The sequence below is a fragment of the Phyllostomus hastatus genome, unplaced genomic scaffold (genome assembly GCF_019186645.2).
Source record: "Phyllostomus hastatus isolate PE091 unplaced genomic scaffold, TTU_PhHast_1.1 phas_scaffold_501, whole genome shotgun sequence".
In the NCBI taxonomy this organism is placed as follows: Eukaryota; Metazoa; Chordata; class Mammalia; order Chiroptera; family Phyllostomidae; genus Phyllostomus; species Phyllostomus hastatus.
In genome coordinates this window covers 63,064,090-63,084,161 of record NW_025334033.1, presented here as the reverse complement: position 1 = coordinate 63,084,161, position 20,072 = coordinate 63,064,090, and the positions used below count along the sequence as shown (strand labels likewise).

General features: G+C 56.7%; 1 protein-coding gene across 2 annotated transcripts in view; it reads right to left on the bottom strand.

Annotated features, from left to right (window-relative positions):
* The window catches only part of DGLUCY (D-glutamate cyclase), a 61,233-nt gene that overhangs the window by 30,891 nt on the left and 10,270 nt on the right, over positions 1 to 20,072 (bottom strand). The window contains exons 2-7 of one of the 2 annotated variants that reach the window (XM_045823366.1): positions 11,889 to 12,021; positions 8,803 to 8,962; positions 6,903 to 7,101; positions 4,264 to 4,414; positions 3,066 to 3,188; positions 1,292 to 1,495 (exon numbers count right to left, since the gene is read on the bottom strand). In XM_045823366.1, coding sequence (XP_045679322.1) covers positions 1,292 to 1,495; positions 3,066 to 3,188; positions 4,264 to 4,414; positions 6,903 to 7,101; positions 8,803 to 8,962; positions 11,889 to 11,991 — 940 coding nt within the window. In that variant the 5' untranslated portion in view covers positions 11,992 to 12,021. The remainder of the gene's footprint in view (positions 1 to 1,291; positions 1,496 to 3,065; positions 3,189 to 4,263; positions 4,415 to 6,902; positions 7,102 to 8,802; positions 8,963 to 11,888; positions 12,022 to 20,072) is intronic. The other variant, XM_045823367.1, reaches the window with a different exon arrangement.

The following is a 20,072-nucleotide window of genomic DNA, read 5'->3' as shown; positions in this document are numbered from 1 at the left end:
GGGAAGGGGCAGCAGAGGGGTGGGGTGGGAGTTGGGAGAGGCTGGAGCCTGCATACCTGCAGGGGACAGACTGGGACAGACCACTCGGACTCCAGCCCAATGCAGCCAGCTCTGCTGACCGTGGGCTGGGGGCAGTGGGTGTGGTTCACGCGCTGCCCAACCATCCGCTCCCGTGTACTAGGGGTGGGGTTTCGGGCACGTCTCTTAATCTTACACACCTTGGTTTCTTCACCTGTTAAAGGAAGTTAGTAACAGCTGCCTCGTAGGGGTATTGGGAGAATTTAATAAGATGAAACGTGGAAGTGTTTTTAGCACATGCCTGGCCCAGATTAAGTCAGTAGATAATAGCTAGTATTCCTATTACCTATCAAAACCCTGAGAGGGTGGTATACATGTTATGACTCTTGTTATACTGGTAAGGAAACTGAGGTGCAGAGTGGCCATGAAGTGGACACCATCCTTCTCTGTGAGCCTCTATCAGGAAAAAAAAAAAAAACCACACACAAAAAATACCCCTCAAATCACCCGTGCAACATGGCGCCCTCTGCTGGCCACCTTGAAATAGGAATTCGGCTTTTTAATAAAGATACTCCAGGAAGTTGAAAACCCCTCAACCAGCTTTCAGCAAACCTCATCCTTGTCCTTGTTGGAACCAGCAGACCTCGGGGTCCCACTAGCCTGTCCCTGTCTACAAAGCCGGAGGCTTACAAGCCACAGAAGGGCTGTTTACTCTGAGGTGCCCTTGCAGGGTACATGTTGGCTGCAAACTGTGTTGAGGCAAACAGCTCAGGCCTGCCCCACCACGACCCCCCAGGAGTGCAAGCCAGGCCCCCACCCCCGCCCCTGCCGCCTGGTACAAGAATTCTGTTCTCTGCCCAACCCCAGGGCAACGGCACAACAGGGGAGGCTTGGGGCCATCGTGGGTGCATGGGTGATGTTTGAACGGTGGTCCCTGACTGCCCGGGAAGCAGGCTCCCTTCTTCTCCTCTTGCCAACTCCAGTTCAGTCCGGCGATACACCTGGAGACCACGCTCACCTCCCAAACTCCCTCGCATGTTTAGGGCTGAACGTTTTGGAAAAAAAATAAACCAAAAATCACCCATAATTCCTCTACCCACAGATCACCCCCCTCGGTATTTTGGGGCATGCACTTCTAGTCCTTTTGGGCGTCATGTACAGTATAAGCATTTTTAAAAACCGTGCCGTAAATGCGATCTTATGCTGCCTCTTTCACTGCACGTCACGTCAGTGGTGAATTCCTCCAGGCCACACACGAAGCCTTGCCCCTTACCTGGGTCTATGGCAATTACAGTCTCCAGTTCTCTGATCTTCCGAGCCGCTGAAGCTGATGTGATGCTGTAGTGCAAAGGATCTTGGGAAATGCAGTGGACCTCTGGAATCCTGTCCGCGGTGAGGCAACCGGCCGGAGCCTCCTTGTCCCGCAGGTCAGTCATGACTGCGCAACCCGGGGCGCTGGTGAAAGCCAGCGGGGTCTCTAAAACACAGAGCAAGCGGGGCTGAGCCCACCCCACACCATCCAACCCAGTCCCTCCTGGTCTAGCCCACCACTGACGGGCAGGAAGGCGCCCTGCGCCGCTCTGCCACCCGCACCCCTTACACCGGTGGTTGGCACCATGTGCTGGCTGATGGCTAAGTCAGGTTCCACGGAAACAGGTGCCTCCGATTTTCAGGAGAGCGGAGATGAGGTGAGTGTGAGAGAAGAGGGGGCAGGCAGAGCCACGGCGGTCGTTGGGTCCCGAGGAGGTCCCATCGGTGGAATCCCACGGCCATCGGGAGGTGCTGCCTGAACTCTCCCAAGCGTGAAGCTCTCTTGCTTCACTTTGCAGCGTTAGATTTGCTGACACACAGTTCTTTCTGGGTGTAGCTTCTGTTGTTCTCACAGCCCTTGTATTTTGCTTTGGTGTATGCTAATTTTGTTCTTTTAAAAAAAAACTCCCCCCTGCTCGATGACGGGCTGCATGAGGCAGTCTGGCAGAGGTATTAAAAACACGACTGTCGCATGGCAAACACCCTGAGTCTGGGATGTGCCTTTATTCTCTCTAAACCTGCCCCCTCAGCTGTGGAAGAGCGGTAGTGGCCTCCTGTGCTTGTCGGAACCGAACTGGAGGATGCACCTGAAAGTGTGCAGAGAGGCGCCCGGTGCGGCGCAAGCCCTCGGTGTGTGGCGGTTTGCTTCCTGAACCGGGCACCGTGTCTTGCCCGGTCTGTGTCCTTGTGCCTGGCCCATTCGGTGCTTCGTTCTGACTAGGCTTAGCTTACACCTTCTGCTTTCCTCAGTGTCTTTTTCTCCCGAGTGCTCTAACCCCACTCGGCTGCGTGTTCCCGGAGATGAGGGACCCTGGCCTGTTCATCTCAGGATCCCACGTAGTGCCTTACGTATACATAACAAACGCTCAGGAGGTGCAGGTGTGAACTGAGCAAATAACGTCTTGGAGTTCACAGAAAACGGTAAAATGCCTCAGATCCAACAGAAAGCCAAAGTCAGCCAGCACTTCGGAAGGAAAACCTGCTGATGGAGGCACGAATCACTCTCGCTTAACTTTTAGACACGGTGTGTAAGGAGAGGAACTAGAGATTTCGATGAACACAGTCACTGTTTCTCTGGGTGTCGGGCAGCACCCGAAATGGGTCCCTGAAGAGCCAGGCCGATGTCAGAGCTGTCGCCACGGGGCGTGGCTCTGTCGTGTGGTGGCCTGGCCTGTCGCCGCCTCTGCTTTCAAAGCCACACCGACCTCCAAAGTGTCTCAAGAGGTCAATCTAAATATTGGCCGCTAGGCAACAAGCCTTCTGCGGAGAGAAATGTATCTGGGCAAGACGGATGGGACCTGAAGGACCAGTGGCTCTGGGGGACCCCTCCTGGGGTGGAGACAGAGTCCAGGGACCTCTTTGCTGCGGGCTGCGGGTCTCTGCTACGTGACGCGACCCTTTATATCGATGCCTTGGATAGGCCCGCCCTTCCCAGAAGTACAGACCCTGCGGTTCCACCCTAGTCACAGTGGTGCTCCCCGCCCCCCCCCACCCACCGCCCCAAAGCCCAGACGTACTGCAGCTGCTGACGGCTTCGAGGCTGGTCAGGGGAGAGGGCCAGAACACGGGGATATCCCCCGGCCGACACACCTCGGGATCCCCGTAGTCAGGTTTGGAGAGGTCTTTGATCCCCAGCAGTTCTGCAGACAGAAAAGGAAAATGAGTCCCGCCAGGCCCTGCGCTGGCAGGTACCGTCTAAGCTGAACGTTTACGGTTCTCTCCCCAGGAGGGGCTCTAGCCCTAGGGCTGCTGTGAATGGGGCGGAGGAGGATGGGCAGGAGCAGAGGAATCGGGCTGAACAACCCAGGATGCTCGCCGGCTGCGAGGCCACCTGGGGTGATGGGGAGCCCCAGCGCCCCGCTGCGGCCGCTGCTGGGGTCTGGGCGCCCTGGGCCCCACGCCTTCCTCGTGCAGATCGCTAACGCTGCCGCCCGTGTTCGTGAGTTTATCTCAGTACAGACTGAGTCACATGTCCCAGACCCAAACTCAGTCACCAGACCAGCAGCAGCGTCCCCGCCCCTGGCCAGCCACCGGGCGCTGCTCACAGGACAGCAAAGAGAAAAGGTGTCATTCATGAGAAAAAAAACCGGCAGGTGCTTTGCTCTGGGCGGTCCTGAGATCATGTTCAGTGAGGAAGGGGGCGGGGGCTGGTTGTATTTTTACAGAATGCTATGCTTTGTCTGATTTCGTCTGTTCCACAGCTAAGCAAGTTCAATTACACTCAGCGCTCACTCACACCCAAGGCCCAACCCTGGGCTCCCACCAGGCCCTGGGAGAGCCCCCAGGAGGCCTGGACCGTGTCCACGCTTGGGTCTGCTCACTCACTCTCAGCCTGCTTTTCCTCAGATTGAGTTCAGATGCCGGGGATCAGTGGGCTTCAGTCCACGTTAACCTTGGGAACAAAGCCGTGTCCCACCCAAACATGCCACAGAGCCCGGATTAGAGGCCGCTCTGAGCTCAGATCTCAAGACAGATGGCTCTGCTGCCTCGTTCCAGCACCTGCTCCCCGGCCCCAGTTCACCTGGCGTTCACAGGAGCTCTTCACTGTTCTGCTAGGGGCAGCAACCTTCAAACCTGAGGGCACCTGGGAGCCCAGCACGGTTCACGCAGCCGCGGGAGGGCAAGCTGGCGGAGCTCCGGAACACCCCATGTTCCCGTCTCCTTGAGCCCAAGGCCAAGAGCAGCTGTAGGCCATGAACAAGCGCGGGCACTGACCTGGGTCGCCGATGTGAACCGGTTGTGCCTGCACACCCCCCGCGGAGCAACTGGCCTGCACCAGCCTTTTCAGCTCATCCTTGGGGACGGGCCTCATGGTGACCAGCAGAGGGCAGGAAAAGCCAGCGACGGTGACACAAGGCACAGCTGTCTGCCAAGAAATGGAGTGAAAGAAATGTTAAAACATAGACTCGGCCCAGATCAGAGCCCTGAGAACCAAGAGTTCCAGGCAGTGAGTGGAGTAGGTCGGAGGTCCCGGTGGCTCTCACAAAACATGTCTTCGACTCTCATGTGACAGCGAGGAGGACGCTTGCTGGACATCGTTGGTCTAATGCAGAGAATCCTAACTCTGTGCACGCCGTGGGCCCCTGGGGTGGTCGGGTGCAGCTGCGGAGCCCCGTCAAAGTGACGCTTCTAACCACGTGAAGGGGGTGCGTGGGCTTACAAAGGAAACGGCTGCAAAGGCAGCTGTCAAAGTGTGAAGACACGTGGTGCACACAGCCCTACGTACGACTCTTCGTGAACGGGTTAAGGAACGAGACGACAGAGCCACCTGCGCGATCTCGCTGTCAGGACCGACACGCAGGATATTTCTGAGGAACCTGGAAGAACCGTGGTGTGACAGGAGGATAATCTGGGGTTCCTTCGGGCAGCCACAGAGTCGCAGGGTCAGCGGATGCGGCGGCAGTTCGCCGCCGACCTTCATCGTCGAAGGAAATGCTCAGTGTCACTTTGAGGCTGTGAAAATGGAAATGTGATTTTTCTCTCCACCCAAGTTCGTGGACCCTCTGAATTTCCTCCGTGGACCTCAGTGGCCAGCAGACCCCATGTGCGCCCTCTGGGGGAAGCGGGGCGGAGGGACCCAAGGAGGGGGAGGCACCCGGGGTCCTGGGCCTCCTGGGCCCACACAGGATGGAGGCCTGCGCCCCCCGGGCCCCACTGGGCCCTGCCTCCCCGGTCTCAGCAGAAGCCGCCCAGGATGACCTGTGTGACTTTCCGGTCCCTGCAGTGGGGCTTAGGGAAGATTCCGGACCTGGCCCAGAGGATGGTCTGCTGGGGCGGCTTTGGTGCCGCCCGAAGGGCTTGCTGTCAGCGCCCCGGCCACAGCCAGGTGCAGCCTTGGCGCACCTGCCAGTTTGGCATCGGGATAACAACCCTTGGGAGGGTGCACATGCCAGGGACACTCTCAGGGGACAGGCAGCGGTCCCCGAACCTGAGGCGCCTCCTTCATCCCTTTAAAGCTGTCACCTGACTCCCAGATGGCTGCCTGGCGTTCCTCCCAGGAGCCCAGGGGCAGAGGTGTCCGCCTTAAACTGAAAGCTATTCACTTGGGAGCCACCGGGGGCAGCGCTGTGCTGTGGAAAACCCGTGGCTCCACTGAACCTGTGAGGTGAAGAGCACCTCTGTGCAAGCACCTGCTGATGGCCACAACTCCACTGGCGACGTTTTACAGATGCAGGCCAGGAGTCTGAGTTCCAGTCTGGCTGTGGGGCCTGGGAAAGTCCTCTTCTCCCTCTAGGGGCCACAGGTACCTCGTCTAAAATGAAGGGCCGTGCATGGTGGGCCCTGAGGCCCCCCGAGCTCTCACCTGCCACGCTGCGGTGTGCTCCAGGCAGGACCCTGCCCCGGAAGCTGCCGGCAGCTGGGGCTCTGCCTACCTGCCTGATATACACGCTGATAGATGGGGATTCTGTGAATGTTCGCCCCTCCCTCCCTTCAAGATATCCACTGACTTCACACGTGAGAAAGCCACGCAGGCACCTAGTTCACACGTGAAAAGCAGCTCACACCGTGGGCAACCTTGCTTCTCATCAGAGAGGCAGCTCGGGCCTCCCTGGCAGGAGCCCAAGCCTGTGAACCCCCATCAAGTCCCGGAGCCCGGAATGAAATCTCCAACCTGGTTCATCCATCAGGAAACTCGGAGCAGGCCACAGACACGGGCTGACCCTCACTCGACCCCGCCAGTGATCGGGGGGACTTCCCACCCTCACATGAGTGTCCTGGAAGGGGGCGGGGGCAGGGGGCCGAGGGACTCCGGTTCTGTCCCCGTGACAAACAGTGGCTGGAATGAGGCCTCTGAGGCACCACAGGGAGGCAGGTCCCAGGAGAGGTGACCACCCTGCGACGGTGACCACTAGAGGCCACCTCTGGCCAAGAACACGAGCCAGCTTCCCTGACAGAGGCGTACCCCAGTGGCTCACGGCCCGGCCGGGGCACTGCCACTGACCCTGGGGCACGGACCCCACTGGGCACACTCTCCCCAATATCGGGAAGTTCGAGCCATGGAAGGTTTTAAAAAATCTCCCTGAGATCCCCTCGGTTAAAGGAGCCGCCCGAATGCCTGATGGGCTATTTGCACAGCTGCAGCTATCGGTCCATAAGGGCTCATTCCCAAGGCCACGTGGGGTGCTCACAGCAGGGTGCTCACAATAGTCCCCAGGGTGGGCCGCTGGCCCCATTTTCCAGATGCGGAGACAAGCTCGGAGAGGTCCCAAGCTGCACAGCTAGAGCAGCGGCCGAGCTGGGGCCAGAGCCTGGGTGTCCAGCCCCCTCAGCCACTGCTCTCCCCCCACCTCCCCGGAAAACACAGGGCGACCCACGTTTTCACGTCACTCCACCCCCGTGGACTGTGTTCCTACCTTGTATGCAGCCCCGTGGCCGTGGCCTGCTGGATCTCTTCTGGGGAGCCCCCCTTTCTCCAAGGCCCCTTCCACGGAGAAGCTGTAGTCCAGGAAGAAGGTCACCATGTCCTTGAGCTGCTCCGAGTGCCCCTCCAGCGAGGTCAGGCTGCCCGTGCAGGCACCGAACTCGTACTTACGGAACTGGGGACGGTCTGTCCTGGGGACACAAGGGGAAGTTCACAGAAGCCCCGGGTCAGTGTGGCCCTTGACCAGGGGTTCTTAAGAAAGGACCAGGGAGGGCATCAAGTCCAGGAACATGTGTAAAGGACCCAGGGGCAAAGACAATGGAGGAGACAGTTGCATGGGGGCGGTGGGGGGTGGGTAGGGCAGGGGAGAGTAATAGGGGGAAAATGGGGACAACTGTAACGGAACAATGATTAAAAAGACAGGAAGAGGGAGAGAGAGAAGGACGTCCGGAGCTGAAATTTCGGGCACTGGTGCCGAGGTGGGCACGTGGCTCTGGGCACGGGGGGCCACGCTGGCAGCCTTTGAATCTCAGTAGATCGGAAACTATCAAATCAGTGTGTATATCGTGTAGTCCCACCCTCACCCTGTCATGGTTCCTGTAAGTTCAACCAGGGGCCAAGCAAACCAGCAAGAAACAAAGGTGTCCTCTCTGCCGGCGAGGCAGGGCCCGCAGACCAAGGGGACAGAGGCCACGAGTCTCAAGGAAGCACTCAGTGCTGGCAGCGGTGAGGCCACCTCCTTCCTCAGAGAAACTCTTCTGCAGGGGTGCAGCACTTTGGTACGAGCCTGCGGTGCGTTTGCCCTGAAGCCATCTGCTGAGCCGCCCCCCCCACCCTGTGCTGGGCGCAGGTGTGCTAATGGGCCCCAGTGACGGAGAAGACACGGCCCTTAAGAAGCTGGAAGTCCTCCGTGGGCAGGTGGGACTCCATCGCAATCGGTCCTTGCAGGACGGAGCCGTGAGTGTTCACAGTCCAGGTGGGGAGGGAGGTAGGGACGGGGGAGACCATCCTCTCCCGCAGAGGGGAGGTGTGGGAGTTGGGTCCTGAAGTGTGAAGAGGAGCTCACCAGCTGACCAGGGAGGAGGGTGCAGCATCGGCTCCAGGGGTCCCCGAGCAGGTAGTGTGGTGGGTGCTCGGGAAAAGGTAATGAGCTGCTCAGCCCAGGTGGGGTCTCTGAAGGACCCTCCCACCTCCGGAGTCCTCAGAATGATAACAGAGTGTACTCTCTGAGGGGAGGGTTGGGGGTGACCCACTCGGGGGCCAGGTCACTGCGGGTCTCGCTAGGAGGCTAAGCTGTCAGCTGCGGGAGGGCTCGGATAACGTGAACGTGGGAGTCACATGACCAGCTGTGGCGTTAGGGAAGTCTCTCCAGCGGGACAGCAGGAGAGGGGTAGCGTGGGAGGAGGAGGGGGTGCGAGTGGCGGAGGAGACCGGTCCCAGCATACTGCGGGGGAGGCGTGGGAAGGTGGGCACCTGAGTGGGGGGTGTGGGAGAAACACGGCCCCCTGAAGCGCCCACACGGAAGCGGCCCCCGTTGATGGCTGCATTCAAAGTCTGGGGGGTGCAGCCCGCAGCGTTAGCCGTGCAAGCGCGTGCATGTCCTTCCCCAGCCTGTGCCGACAGGTGTCTGGCTGTGGTCAGGGGGCGTCAGTGGGATTTCTCCAGGGCTGGGCTGTTTTGGTGACCCCAGAGATTTTACCTGGCCCAGGTGATAGAGGTAAGAATGGGGACGGGACGGGGGGAGGGCAGCTCCTTCACGAGCAACAGTCCCAAGCGAGGCTCTGTGCCAGGCACCGTGGGGTCCCGAGGCCAGAGGCCCCTGGCGACAGAGACACCTGGCTGTAGCATCTGGCCACTGCCGACCTCTAACCCCAGGAACCCACAAGCTTTACCTGGAGTCTGGGACAGCGCCCAGGGCCGGCGATGCCCACCCGCCTGGCTCGCTTCGGCCCAGCAGGGGCAGAGGGCCGCTGTTGGTCTGGCAGAACTTTTCAAAGTCCGGGGCGAGGGACTTGTGCAGGAGCACCACGCCGGCCGGCCGCCGCCCTGGGGCTGGGGAGAGGAAGATCACACGCGGTCAGCTGTTCCCTGGTGGAGCCCTCTTAACGCAACTTTTCACACACACACACACACACACACACACACACGGAAAAATGCCCGTCCGTGTGCAGCTTGCCGAATTTTCAGAACACGAACACCCCCTCCCTGTAACCAGCACTCAGGTCGAGAAACAACACACTATGAACATCCCAGAAACCCCCCACTCCTCCGGCAGTAACCGCACAGCCCTCCCCCCGCAAGGGCAGCCACGACCCTCACCGCTACCATCACAGGTCACTCCCGCCTGTGTTTCCCATGATGGAACCATACAGTGTGAGTCTTTTGCGTTTAGTGGCTCTCCTTCAATAACATGTTTGGGAGAACCGTCCGTGTTTTTGTGCGTGGGTTCAGGCCCATTGCTGTGTGGCATAGTCATTACCACAGGGCACTGACGCCCTGAATGGCAGAAGGGCACTTGAGTGGCTTCCAGTATGGCGCTGGCAATGGGGCTGCCACGAACATTTTAGTACGTGCATGTGGGGGTCCACATTCCTGTTTGGCATACACCTCGGGTTGCAGGGTGCGTACATGGTCAGCTTTGATGCACACTGCTTGCTAAGCAGTGTCCAGCGTGGTTATAATTTCACATCCCCACGCACCGGTGGCGTGTGAGGTCTCGGTCACACAGTGCAAGGTCTCTCCCATCTTTGGCACCGCTGCCCTTTCTCACTCCAGCCATCCCAGCAGGTGTGTGGAGGCGTCGCACAGAGGTTTCCCTCTGCACCACCAAGGTGACCAACGTGGGTGCCTTTCCATAGGCTTCCTTAGCCACATGGGCGCCCTTTCTAGGAAAGAGACCACCATGTGTTTTGTTTGGGAAGACCCTTCACTGAGCAGGCTCACAGAATCCTTGACTCTCCCTCCAAAGACACAGTCTTAGCGGGGCTATAGAGGGAGACCCCCGCGTGCGTGCCGTGACCCCTCCAGTGGCAACCAGCCCTCCTCTAGGATGAGGGGTCTGAACCCTGACTCTGCCTCCAACCAGCAGTGCGACCCTGGGCCCTGTGTCCCCGAGGCTGACGGGGCACAGGTCTGGGAGCTCCCTCCTGCGGGCAGGTTACCTGACAGGCAGGTGTTCACAGCCAGCGGTTGGAGCTGTACTCACTCCGCGGACCCTTGTACAGACATGTAAAGTTACGGTGCGGAAGAAATATTTAATGCTAATACGAGATGTTTGGGCCGGACCAGTAACAGCACAATGCTAGGGAACAAAAACAGTGGGTTCAGTGTGTTCCCCTTTATACGGAATCGATGAAAGAAAGAACTAAGGGAAATCTATCCACATGTTAACCACGGTTATTTCCAGGTGACCAGACTGGGTGATTTTAATCTTCTTGGGACTTGTCTCAGTATTCTAAAACTTATGCAATAAATAGGAGTCATTCAATCACTGGAGAAAAACACATTTGAACAGTTATGTTGCAAACAACGGATATTTCCTTTAAAAAGACCACCCCACGGGATTGCACATGGACGCTCTTTTGGAGGAATGACCTTGGGCGCAGTCCTTCTAAAGGCCAGGTTCGCTCTGTCAACACACGGACAGTTCTCTTCTGCAGTAACATTGTCAGCAAGCACTTTGTGTCCGTGCCAGGCTCTCTGCGGTGAGTAACTAACTTATCTGTGTTATCTTCTGCCCTTGACACGTGAGGAGAGCAAGCGGGTGCGTGGCGCAGCCGGGGTGCAGACCCGAGACAGGCGGCCCGTGAGTCCCTCTCACGTCACCACGGGGCTGTGGGCAGGAGACCTCGCTGGGCTGGGTGCACCGCCACCTCCAGCGCCTTCCTCCTCGGAGACGACGGTGAAGAGCAGCAGAGGCTGCCGTCTGCAGGAAACAGCCTTGGACGGCTCTTGCTCTCACGGCCTGGAATCCGTGACCTCAAACCTGCAGAGCCGGCCAAGGATATGGACAGACTTCCAAAATGAGGACACGCTTGCCCCTGCCAGCTGCTGAAAGCCGGAGGCGCCGACGGTGTGTCTCTGCAGCAAGCCCAGCGTGCCTCTGAAAATAACCTGGCGGGGGGGCGGAGGCGGAAGGAGCTCTGCCAGCCCCGAGGCCCCGAGTTCGCTGGCCAGCCCCCTCCGCCCTCCAGAGCCCTGTGGGAGAGCCCACTGGATTCTTAATGCTGTTAACCCGAGAGGAGTTATGTGCACACAGCTGCCCTGTTTCTTTTCTAACTGAACGGACCTCTTGGTCCTGTTCGCTTGGTTCTGTTCGTCTCCACTCTGGTCAGAGACAGCCCCTGAGTTGTCCCTGTTGGTGACAGCACACGGAGCAGAGGGCCGCGTGGCGTCTTTCTGGAAGGGGTGGCAGACCCGAGAGGAACAGACACTCCGTGTTTGGTCTGAGGCCGCGTGCACATCCCCCGGGTTGTGGGTTTTTGCTGAGACTCGGGTCAGCGACACCTTGGGTATGTTTTCTCCTGCAGGCGCTTTGAGAACCTTGGGCGTCACTGCCGGGGGACCCCAGGGAGATGGGTGCCACCCGCAGAAGATCAGACCAGCGTCGGGGGGCTTGGTCTGAACCAGAACCAGGTTAAAATGCTACAGAAGCAGAGAGCGCTTTTCCTGGAGAGAAAGCCCCCCCAGGATCAGTGGCCGTGGGGGGTTCTCCCTGCAGCGCTGTGGTGACCGAGCTGGGCTACGCAGTGCCCGAGGCCCCGGGTGAACAGGCATTCACGCGAGTCTGGCCCGGGTGCTAGTCCCTTCTGGGAAGCTGGCCGAGCACCGGAGCGAACTGCATCTGCTTTCACTGTCTGTCTCCTGTGCAGAAGCTGGATGTCTCAGGGCTTCCTGTGCTTTGTACAGCTGGTACTTCCAAAATTTCACAACCCAGAGAATGAAATTCTCTTTTTTTTAAACGCCAAGCATCACTCACCCCCAGCCACGCTGGACATGTTTCTGATGCTTGGTTTCTTTTGTCGTATCCAACTCCTTATGACAGAGGGAGGGCAGGACTTCAGGCAGAGTGTGAAGGACATTGCATAGTCCTTTGACGGGCAGCAGAGGGTCTGGGGGAGGGGACAAAGGAAACAAATGAGAACGCACCCTGAAGGTGGCAGACACCCAGCGCGGGCTACCACCACGTCCCTGCCCCTGGTGGCCCAGAGCCGTTCCTGGCCCCGCCCCGAGGTGGGTGTTGGTGGGAGCAAGCTCTCCCTCCTCCCCCACCCCTTCGAGTCTCAGTCACTAATGAGACATTCCTAACACTTCTCTTCGCTTATGCCCTCCCCCTGGCCTGGAATGTCCTCCCTCCCTCTCAGAAGGCCTCCGCATTCCTCAGCACTGGTCCAGCATCCCCCGCCTGTGCAAAGGAGCCAACAGGTGCGCGCTGGCTTAGGCTGGGGCTCCCGGGCCCTCGGAGCAATCTTTGAGGCACTAAGTTTGACCTAAACCACAGCTGACCTGATGTTCTATTTGACTCTGAACCCTCTTTCTCTCTCCCTGGGAGACCCCAAGCGCCTAGGCCTCTTCCACGGGCCTCAGAGCACATGGTACACAACAGAAGTACTTATGCCCAAACGAACAAATGGATGAATGCCACATTCAATCACAAAGGCAATAGCAGGCTGAACTTCCTGTCCACACGTGACTTCTATTGTTTAGACTTAGGTCCCTGGGAGGCAGAGAGTTTATTTCTTCTTTATGCCCTCTCACTGCCGCTACTCCGGGCACGGAGTCTTACACAGACTTTTGGGGAATGAATAAATAAATACAAGGGTGTGGCAAAAGTGGGTTTACCGTTGTGAGTACCCAAAACACAGTTTATGCTCATGTTGTTATTTATTGATTATTGTATCATTTCTTTGTATTACAACTGTAAACCTACTTTTGCTCACCCCTGTATTGTAGATTTTTCAAGTACAGAGCTGGTCTCGAAGTTCTAGGAAATTACATTTAGAAGGGAATTCTATAAGTTGACTTCTTATATTCTAGAACGAGAGGTTTCAATGCACTAGCGAAATCCAGGTCACACTGTGTTGGCCTCCAAGGCACAGACCATGTCTTCTTCATCAAAATAGGCCCTGTGCCTAGCACAGCGGCTGGCACAAAAGTGGGAATTCAGTGAGCGTTTGTTGAATGACTGGCTGACCGTAGAATGGATGGAAGAACAATTCAAAGGCAGTGCCCACAGGGAGGCTCTGGACAGGCCTGATTTTCCATTACTCTTTCTGTCTAAAAGAGAAGAACTCAATGGGATTCTAAACCACCGATGTGTGTTTTCAACTCTAATGTCAGAGACAGAAAACTGGGTAAACCCCATGGACACTGGTTGAGATTGTATTAAATCTCTGCCAAACAAAATTTAAAAATACTGCCCTGGACGGGGCAGAAATGTATTTACGGCCGACAGCGAGTGCTTGCACAGCCACAGGCATGAAGACTGTGGGCACTCCGGGGAGAGAGCAGTGGGTGCCGCCTGGCCAGGGCAGGCGTGCAGGGAGGGTCAGGTGAGGTTGGGTCCCGTAGCCCAGGGGAAGGTGCTGAGGCTCCAGCAGCTGCTTTGGCAGGTCAAGCCGGTGCTTGCCTGCTGGGCGGACACGGCGCGCCCTGGCCTGGCAGACCTGGCTTCTTGGCCAGGCAGCCCAGGCGTTGCCCGAGATCCTGGGGATCTGTGGTTCCCACTATGGAGGGCTTAACGCCTCAGCCTGGCACTGAGCAAAGGTCAAAGTCAGAACCGTTCCATAACCATGTGGGGACAGTGGCCAGGCCCCTCTGATAATTGTCCTCACTTCATGTCTGGAGGAAAGAATGAAGTGTACCCTAAACCAATGAAACGAGAGACCCCCACAAGTACCCAGTAGCCTCCCCGCCCCCCATTATTACTGGATAGGGTGTCAGGGGCAAGCTGGGGACTGTCTTCAGATAAATTGTCGCCAGAGGACCAAACTCTGAGGATGAGTGCCTTTCCTTTCCTTTGCTTTACTTGTTATTGTTTCAATATGGTTCAAGTGGATCTAGGTCATTCCTGTAACAATGCTGTTTTCCCAGCCTGGAGGTGAATGAGCGTGGCTGCAACCCCTGCCCTGCAAAGTGCAGGCTGGGAGTGTGCCAGGCCCCCGGATGTCACCCACACACAGGCCGGGTAGGAAAGAGGGCTGAGGACCCCTTCCTCCCGGGGTCATCCCCTTGAAGGCAGAGGTCAAACAGAGCGTGAACATGGCAGCAGCCCCTCCTGTGCGGGGACCCGCTGCGTGCCGGGTCCTTCACCCCCCCTGGGGCACAGCCGTCGGTTCCTCACCACCGCCCACAAAAGTCTCCGTTAGTCCCATTATAGACCAGGGAGCTGGGGCTCAGGGAGGTCAAAGAAGTTGCCGAAAGTCCCATGACAAGTTTGTGATAGAGCCCGAATCCAAGAGCAAGTTTAAATTCACGCCTGCTTGATCTATGTATCTATCTATGTATCCATCCATCCACCCATCCACCCACCCATCCATCCATCCACCCATCCATTCAACCACCCATCCATCCAACCACCCATTCATCCATCCACTCATTCATCCATCCATCCACCCATCCATCCACCCATCCATCCACCCATCCATCCACCCATCCATCCACCCATCCATCTATCCATCTATCCACTCATCCTTGGTGTTAATAGGAATGATATCCTCAGTGAAAATAGTGGGGACCATCCCCCTGCTCCCCACAAGACGGTTCTGAGGACGCAGTCCCTTGAGTCCCTGTTTCTTTGGGGGCCGAACCTTGGACTTCTACACCCTCCACCTGGGTCTCGAGTGAACCCACACCTCAAGGTTCCGGGGCTTCTCCCACACTCTTCCCTGACACCCAGACACTCTTCCCTCCCCCTTCTGACCTTTGAGCTGATGCCCGCTTGCACCTCCCCCGCTTGTACCGGGTGCTGGGGCCTGGGGGCACCGAGGAAGGGGGCCTGAGTGTGTGCCCTAAACAGAGAGGGGCGGGGGCTTGAACGGTGCTGGAGGGCCCAGTCCCAAGCTCCCTCCGACTGCAGTCTCGCCTTTACTACGTTTCCAATCACAAAGTCCCCCGGTGGTTCGGACACAATCGGGCATCCACGCGCTCATCCAGCAGGCGTCGTGGCCCGGAGCACAGGTGCCGGGTGGACCGTCTGACCTCTAAACCCGCCCCTGCACGTAGGAGGGGATCACGAACCTCTCTGTGCTTACTTTCTCAGCTGTGAGCAGGGGCTAATGACGGCACGAACCTCCCTCAGTCGGGGTGGGCTGAGGTTAGCTAACACACGTGCGGCTCTGGGAGCTGTTCCGGCCGGGTCCACGGTCAGCGCCCAGAAACTGTGCCCGTGCTTATTGCTCCTGCCCAGCGTGCTGCCCACGCCGTGGGGAAGAGGACAGCCACAGCCCACGCTCACGGGGGTTTTCTTCCCCGGAGACAGACATGCACCACATAATTACCGTTGTGTCTGTCTCGCTGGGAGAGACGGGAAGGTAAATGCGTAACTGTAACACCGTGTGCAGAGCCCTCTGGGGCCTCGAGGACAAAGGGGGAGCTGGTGGTCCGACTAGCAGACCCCTCGGTGGGGAGGGAGGGCGCTGTGGCAGGGGGCGGCATGAACAAAGGCCGGGAGGCACGTGGGGGGCACCAGCTCCCTGTGCAGGGGAAGTATATGGTGCAGGGCAGGGGGAGGGGAGCAGCGGCTGGGAGGCTCAGCTCCGGAAGGAATTCGGATCTACCCCCAGAGCGACAGGAAATCACAAAGGTTTTCAGCGGCAGAGTGACTAGGTAAGACTTACCATGTATGAAGGTGATCCTCGCTGTAGGTGGGGGGCAGACTACAGGGCAGGAAAAGGGAAACGCTGCCAGAATGATGAGAGAGGAGGGAGGCCAGGCCAGAAGGATGAGCATCTAGAACATCTCAGTCCTGGAAATGAACCTTGCGGGACAGAGGCTGCCTCACCCCGCTGTGTGCCCTGCTGGACCAGCCGGGGCTCAGCACTCTCAGGTGGGGCCAAGGTAGGTCCCGAGAAGCAGGCACAAGGGACCACACAGATCTACGCACCAGGGAGGAAGTTCTCTGCCTCCCTTCAGTTCCGCCTAGGCAGAGCTTTGGATCTGTTTCATTTCTTGCTGTGTCCCCAGCACTTACAACAGTGCTTGGCACGTGGGAGGCACCCAATAAATGCCCACCGTGGGGAGGATGGGCAAGGCAATCGGCACCCAAAAAGGCAACCAAGAGGAGGCAACCAGGGAGGTCAGAGAGAAACCAGGTGGCTCCGAAGCCCCGTGTTGCCTGGAGGGGTTTACGGTCCTGGAGAGCGGGGAGGGCAACGCCGGAGCATCCGTCGGATTTTACACCTTGTGCTCTTCCTCCCTCCCTACAATGTCAAAGCCATCACAGCTCCGCCGGCCAATAGGCATGAGAGCACCTTGTGCATGCACAGGATGTGACCTTGAATGGTACAAGAAGTAACAGAAGACACAGTCTGTTTCCTTGACCCTCGTAGTCGAGCCAAGATCACACTATTCAGAAGCATAAGCAACTCCCGGTGTTATGAGAGTTCCTTTCTGGTTCCCGTGGCTGTCTCCCGGATCGCTCGCCCAGAGTCCCACACTTGACCATGGAAGAACAGAACACGTGGGAGTGCAGACCTTGTCTCTGTTCATTAGTTTTCGTGGTGGGAGTTGTTCAACGCTTGCCAAGACGGTTGCTGGTGGCAGCCCACATGCCACTGCGAATTTGCACAATAGATGTTGCCATAAAGGAAAAAGGCACCCTAACTGTATAAATATTTCAAAAAAACATTTTTTCATTACAGGAACAGAGACAAAAGGTTGGGCAAATGCTGGAGCTATTGTGGATTGATTAGTGTGGTTTACCTAACAGGTCGATTACAAGTGCTGGTAACGTGCAAAGCATGGTTAACGAAACAAGTATCTTCAGCCGAGGTCCGTGGAGGTTCCTTCTCCTTCCCCTTCCCAAACCATTCAGTCCTAGAGTCAGAGGGTGGAGCACAGGACGGCCCAAAGCAGGGGTCAGAGCCCAAGTGCTGAGGAGGACATCCCCAGGGGTGTCCTGTGGTGTCACAGCCTGTTCAGAGGGAGGAGGGATTCTTCAGAGGGTGGAAAGACGGCGGCCTGGCATGTGGTACATGTGTGTGTGTGTGTGTGTGTGTGTGTGTGTGCGCGCGCGCGCGGGGGGAGCAGCGTTTCCACAGTAGTGAGCACATCTAGTGCCCATATCTTGGATTCCAAATGCCATTTTCCATTAAAACAAGTCACGACTCCTCCGAGAAACGGCTGATTCCACGGCTGGGGCAAGGAAGTCGGAAGATGAACCTGGAACATCTTGTCACGTCACAAAGGGAGCGTGTGCCCAAAGAATGATGGGCCACACAGGCAGGGCACGGACTCAGGGGCCTCTCTCTGGTCAGACTGGGTGCGACGTGAGCTTCAGAGTAAGTAAGGATGGGGATGGAGTGTCATTCACCAACTAAGATGGGAACCCATACATCCGTGTGGATATAAAAAGTAATCCAAGTTAAAGAGGAATGGGATATTCCCATAGCTCCAGAGGGCCTCCCTGTAAAAAGCCTTTTAATTACAAAGAGGAAAAGACTAACTTTATCTTAGAAAAACCCGGTAGATACCACCTTAATCATGTGATCGGAGCTAGCATCATTAAGATAGAAACAAATCAAAACGGTGAGTCCCTCGGTAGGGGGTAGGCAGAGGGATGCAGGGTCGCTGCTATTCAAAGCGATGTTCCTGCCCAAGAGGCGTAACCTGCCTCTGATCGCAAGGAGACATTAGAGAAACATAACTGAGGGGCATTCTCCAGCGTTTGTCGTCTTGGAAAGTGTCAAGGTCACAAAAGTCATGGAAAGATTGAGGAGCTGCCCCTCCAGGTTGAGGGAGATTAGACAGACATGACTAAATGCAAGCGTGATTCCGAGCGGGATCCTTTCAGGATAGAAGACACCGTTGTGATAACTGGTGAAGCTTGGATGGGGTCTGAGGATTTGATGATGGTGGTAATGAACCTGAGCCAGTTTCCTGGATGTAATGGCTGTGAGGTGGTCAGGCAGGAAACCCACTGGAACATACTGGAGGACGATAGGGTGCCAGCAAAACTTATTCTCAGAGAGTTCGAGAAATAGTTTTTTTTTTTGTACACCTTGCAAATTTTCTGTCATGCTATGATCATTTCAAAATTTAAAATGATAAGGAATAAATTGTAGAAAAATGAAAGAGTAGATACACAAAGTGTGGTATATTCACCTAATGAAACGTTATTTAGCCTTTAAGAGGAAGGAAATCCTGTCGTAATGTGGAAGAACCTTGAAGACATCGTGCTAAGTGAAATAAGCCAGACACAAAGGGGCAGACGCTGAACGGCGCCCCCTAGGTGAAGTACCCAGAACAGTCAAGTTCATAGAGATGGAAAGTGGACAAGTGGGTGCCCTGGGCTAGGGACAGAGGGAGGTGGGGGGCTAGTGTTTAGAGGGGATGGGTTGTAAGTTTGAGACAATGAAGAAGTCCTGGGGTGGATGGTGAAGAGGGCCACACAGCCGTGTGGGCATCCTCACTGCTACGGGGCTGCACGCAGGAAACTGGTTAAGACAGCAAACTTCATGTCACATGAATTTTACCACAGTGAGAAGTGAAATCTACGTGAAAATACTAAACTGAGAGCGTTAAGGGGCAGTCACGTTAAATGGTTCGTTTCGGAATGCTGGTGTGAAACGCGGCACCAGAGCCGGTGTGTGTCTTGAGTTAAACACCAAACATCCTCCAACTCAGCTTCCCGTTCCGGCTCCTTGGGAAGGAGCTCGTCTTGGCACAGGAGGGTCCCTGTGTGCGCGCTTCACACGGCCCAACCGTGACTTTACGACTCCGTGAAATCTGGGGGAAACTCCTTCTGCCAAGCGTGGCTGCAAACTGTCCTTTCTTAGAAAGTTATAGACTATTTGAGAGCCTCCCTTTCAGAGCGAATCTGCTTTTAGTTACTCCGTCCAATAAAGCAATCCAACCAGTGGCAAGACTCCAAGGTGGGACACCGTTCCAGGCTAGCCAGGCACGCCCTTCCGTTTCCGTCTGCTGGGCCTGTAAAACTAGAGCAGGCACGTTGCTCACTTAGTCCAGAGGTCCTGCAACAGGCCGCCAGACCGAACGCCTGGACCACGGGGCGTGACCCATGGATCCGGACGGAGGGGAAGGGTCTGAAGCTGCTAACCCCAAAATGCCGAGTCACGTGGTTCCGTGGGTGAGTCCTGGGCATCATCACCCAGGGAGGTGCTTCAATGTCTGGCTACCCTTCCACCGCACAGCGCACCCAATGGCACGACCCACGAGCCTACTCCAAGGTCGCTGTGAGCACCCCTCCCTGGTTGGAGGGGCTGGAGGCCCATGGACTTCCACCGCTGGGAAAGGGCTTGCCTGGCGGTGACGGCCTGACACTCCGCCTGCATGCGTAGAAAAGCCGCTGAACTAGCCAGCAAAGCACCTCGGCACGCCGGGCCTTGGTCTCCTCACGTCACATGCCGGAAGCGCTGGGATAGCCGGTTCCCCGGTGCCCTCCAGGTCTATGCCTTTCACGACCTGTGAGCACTGAGGCAGCGATGGAGGAGTCGGCGGCAGTAGTAACTCAAAGTTGTAAAAAATGCTCTTGTGGGGGTATGTATGTGTGCTTCTTTGAGAGTAAATGAACTCTCAGCTGGTCAGTTCCTAGAACTGTTGGTCTCAGGACCATACGTTAGTCCAAATGTACGGTTGCCCTGCTCTATGGGAAGGACGCCACCCGAGAGCAGGAACGTATAGGAACCAATACACCTGATAGAGACCGGTTGCAGACAGAAGCAGCTATTGGGGGCAGATCTACTAATATGTGACCTTTCAACTTAATCCTCTTTTAAAAGAAAGGTTTTATTTATTTTTAGGGGAAGGGAGGGAGAAAGAGGGAGAGAAATATTAATGTGCAAGAAATATATAGATGGGTTGCCTCTGGCATGCCCCCAGCTGGGGACCTGGCCCACAACCCAGGCATGTGCTCTGACTGGGAATCAAACCGGTGACCTGTTGGTTCACAGGCCAGCATTCAAACCACTGAGCCACACCAGCC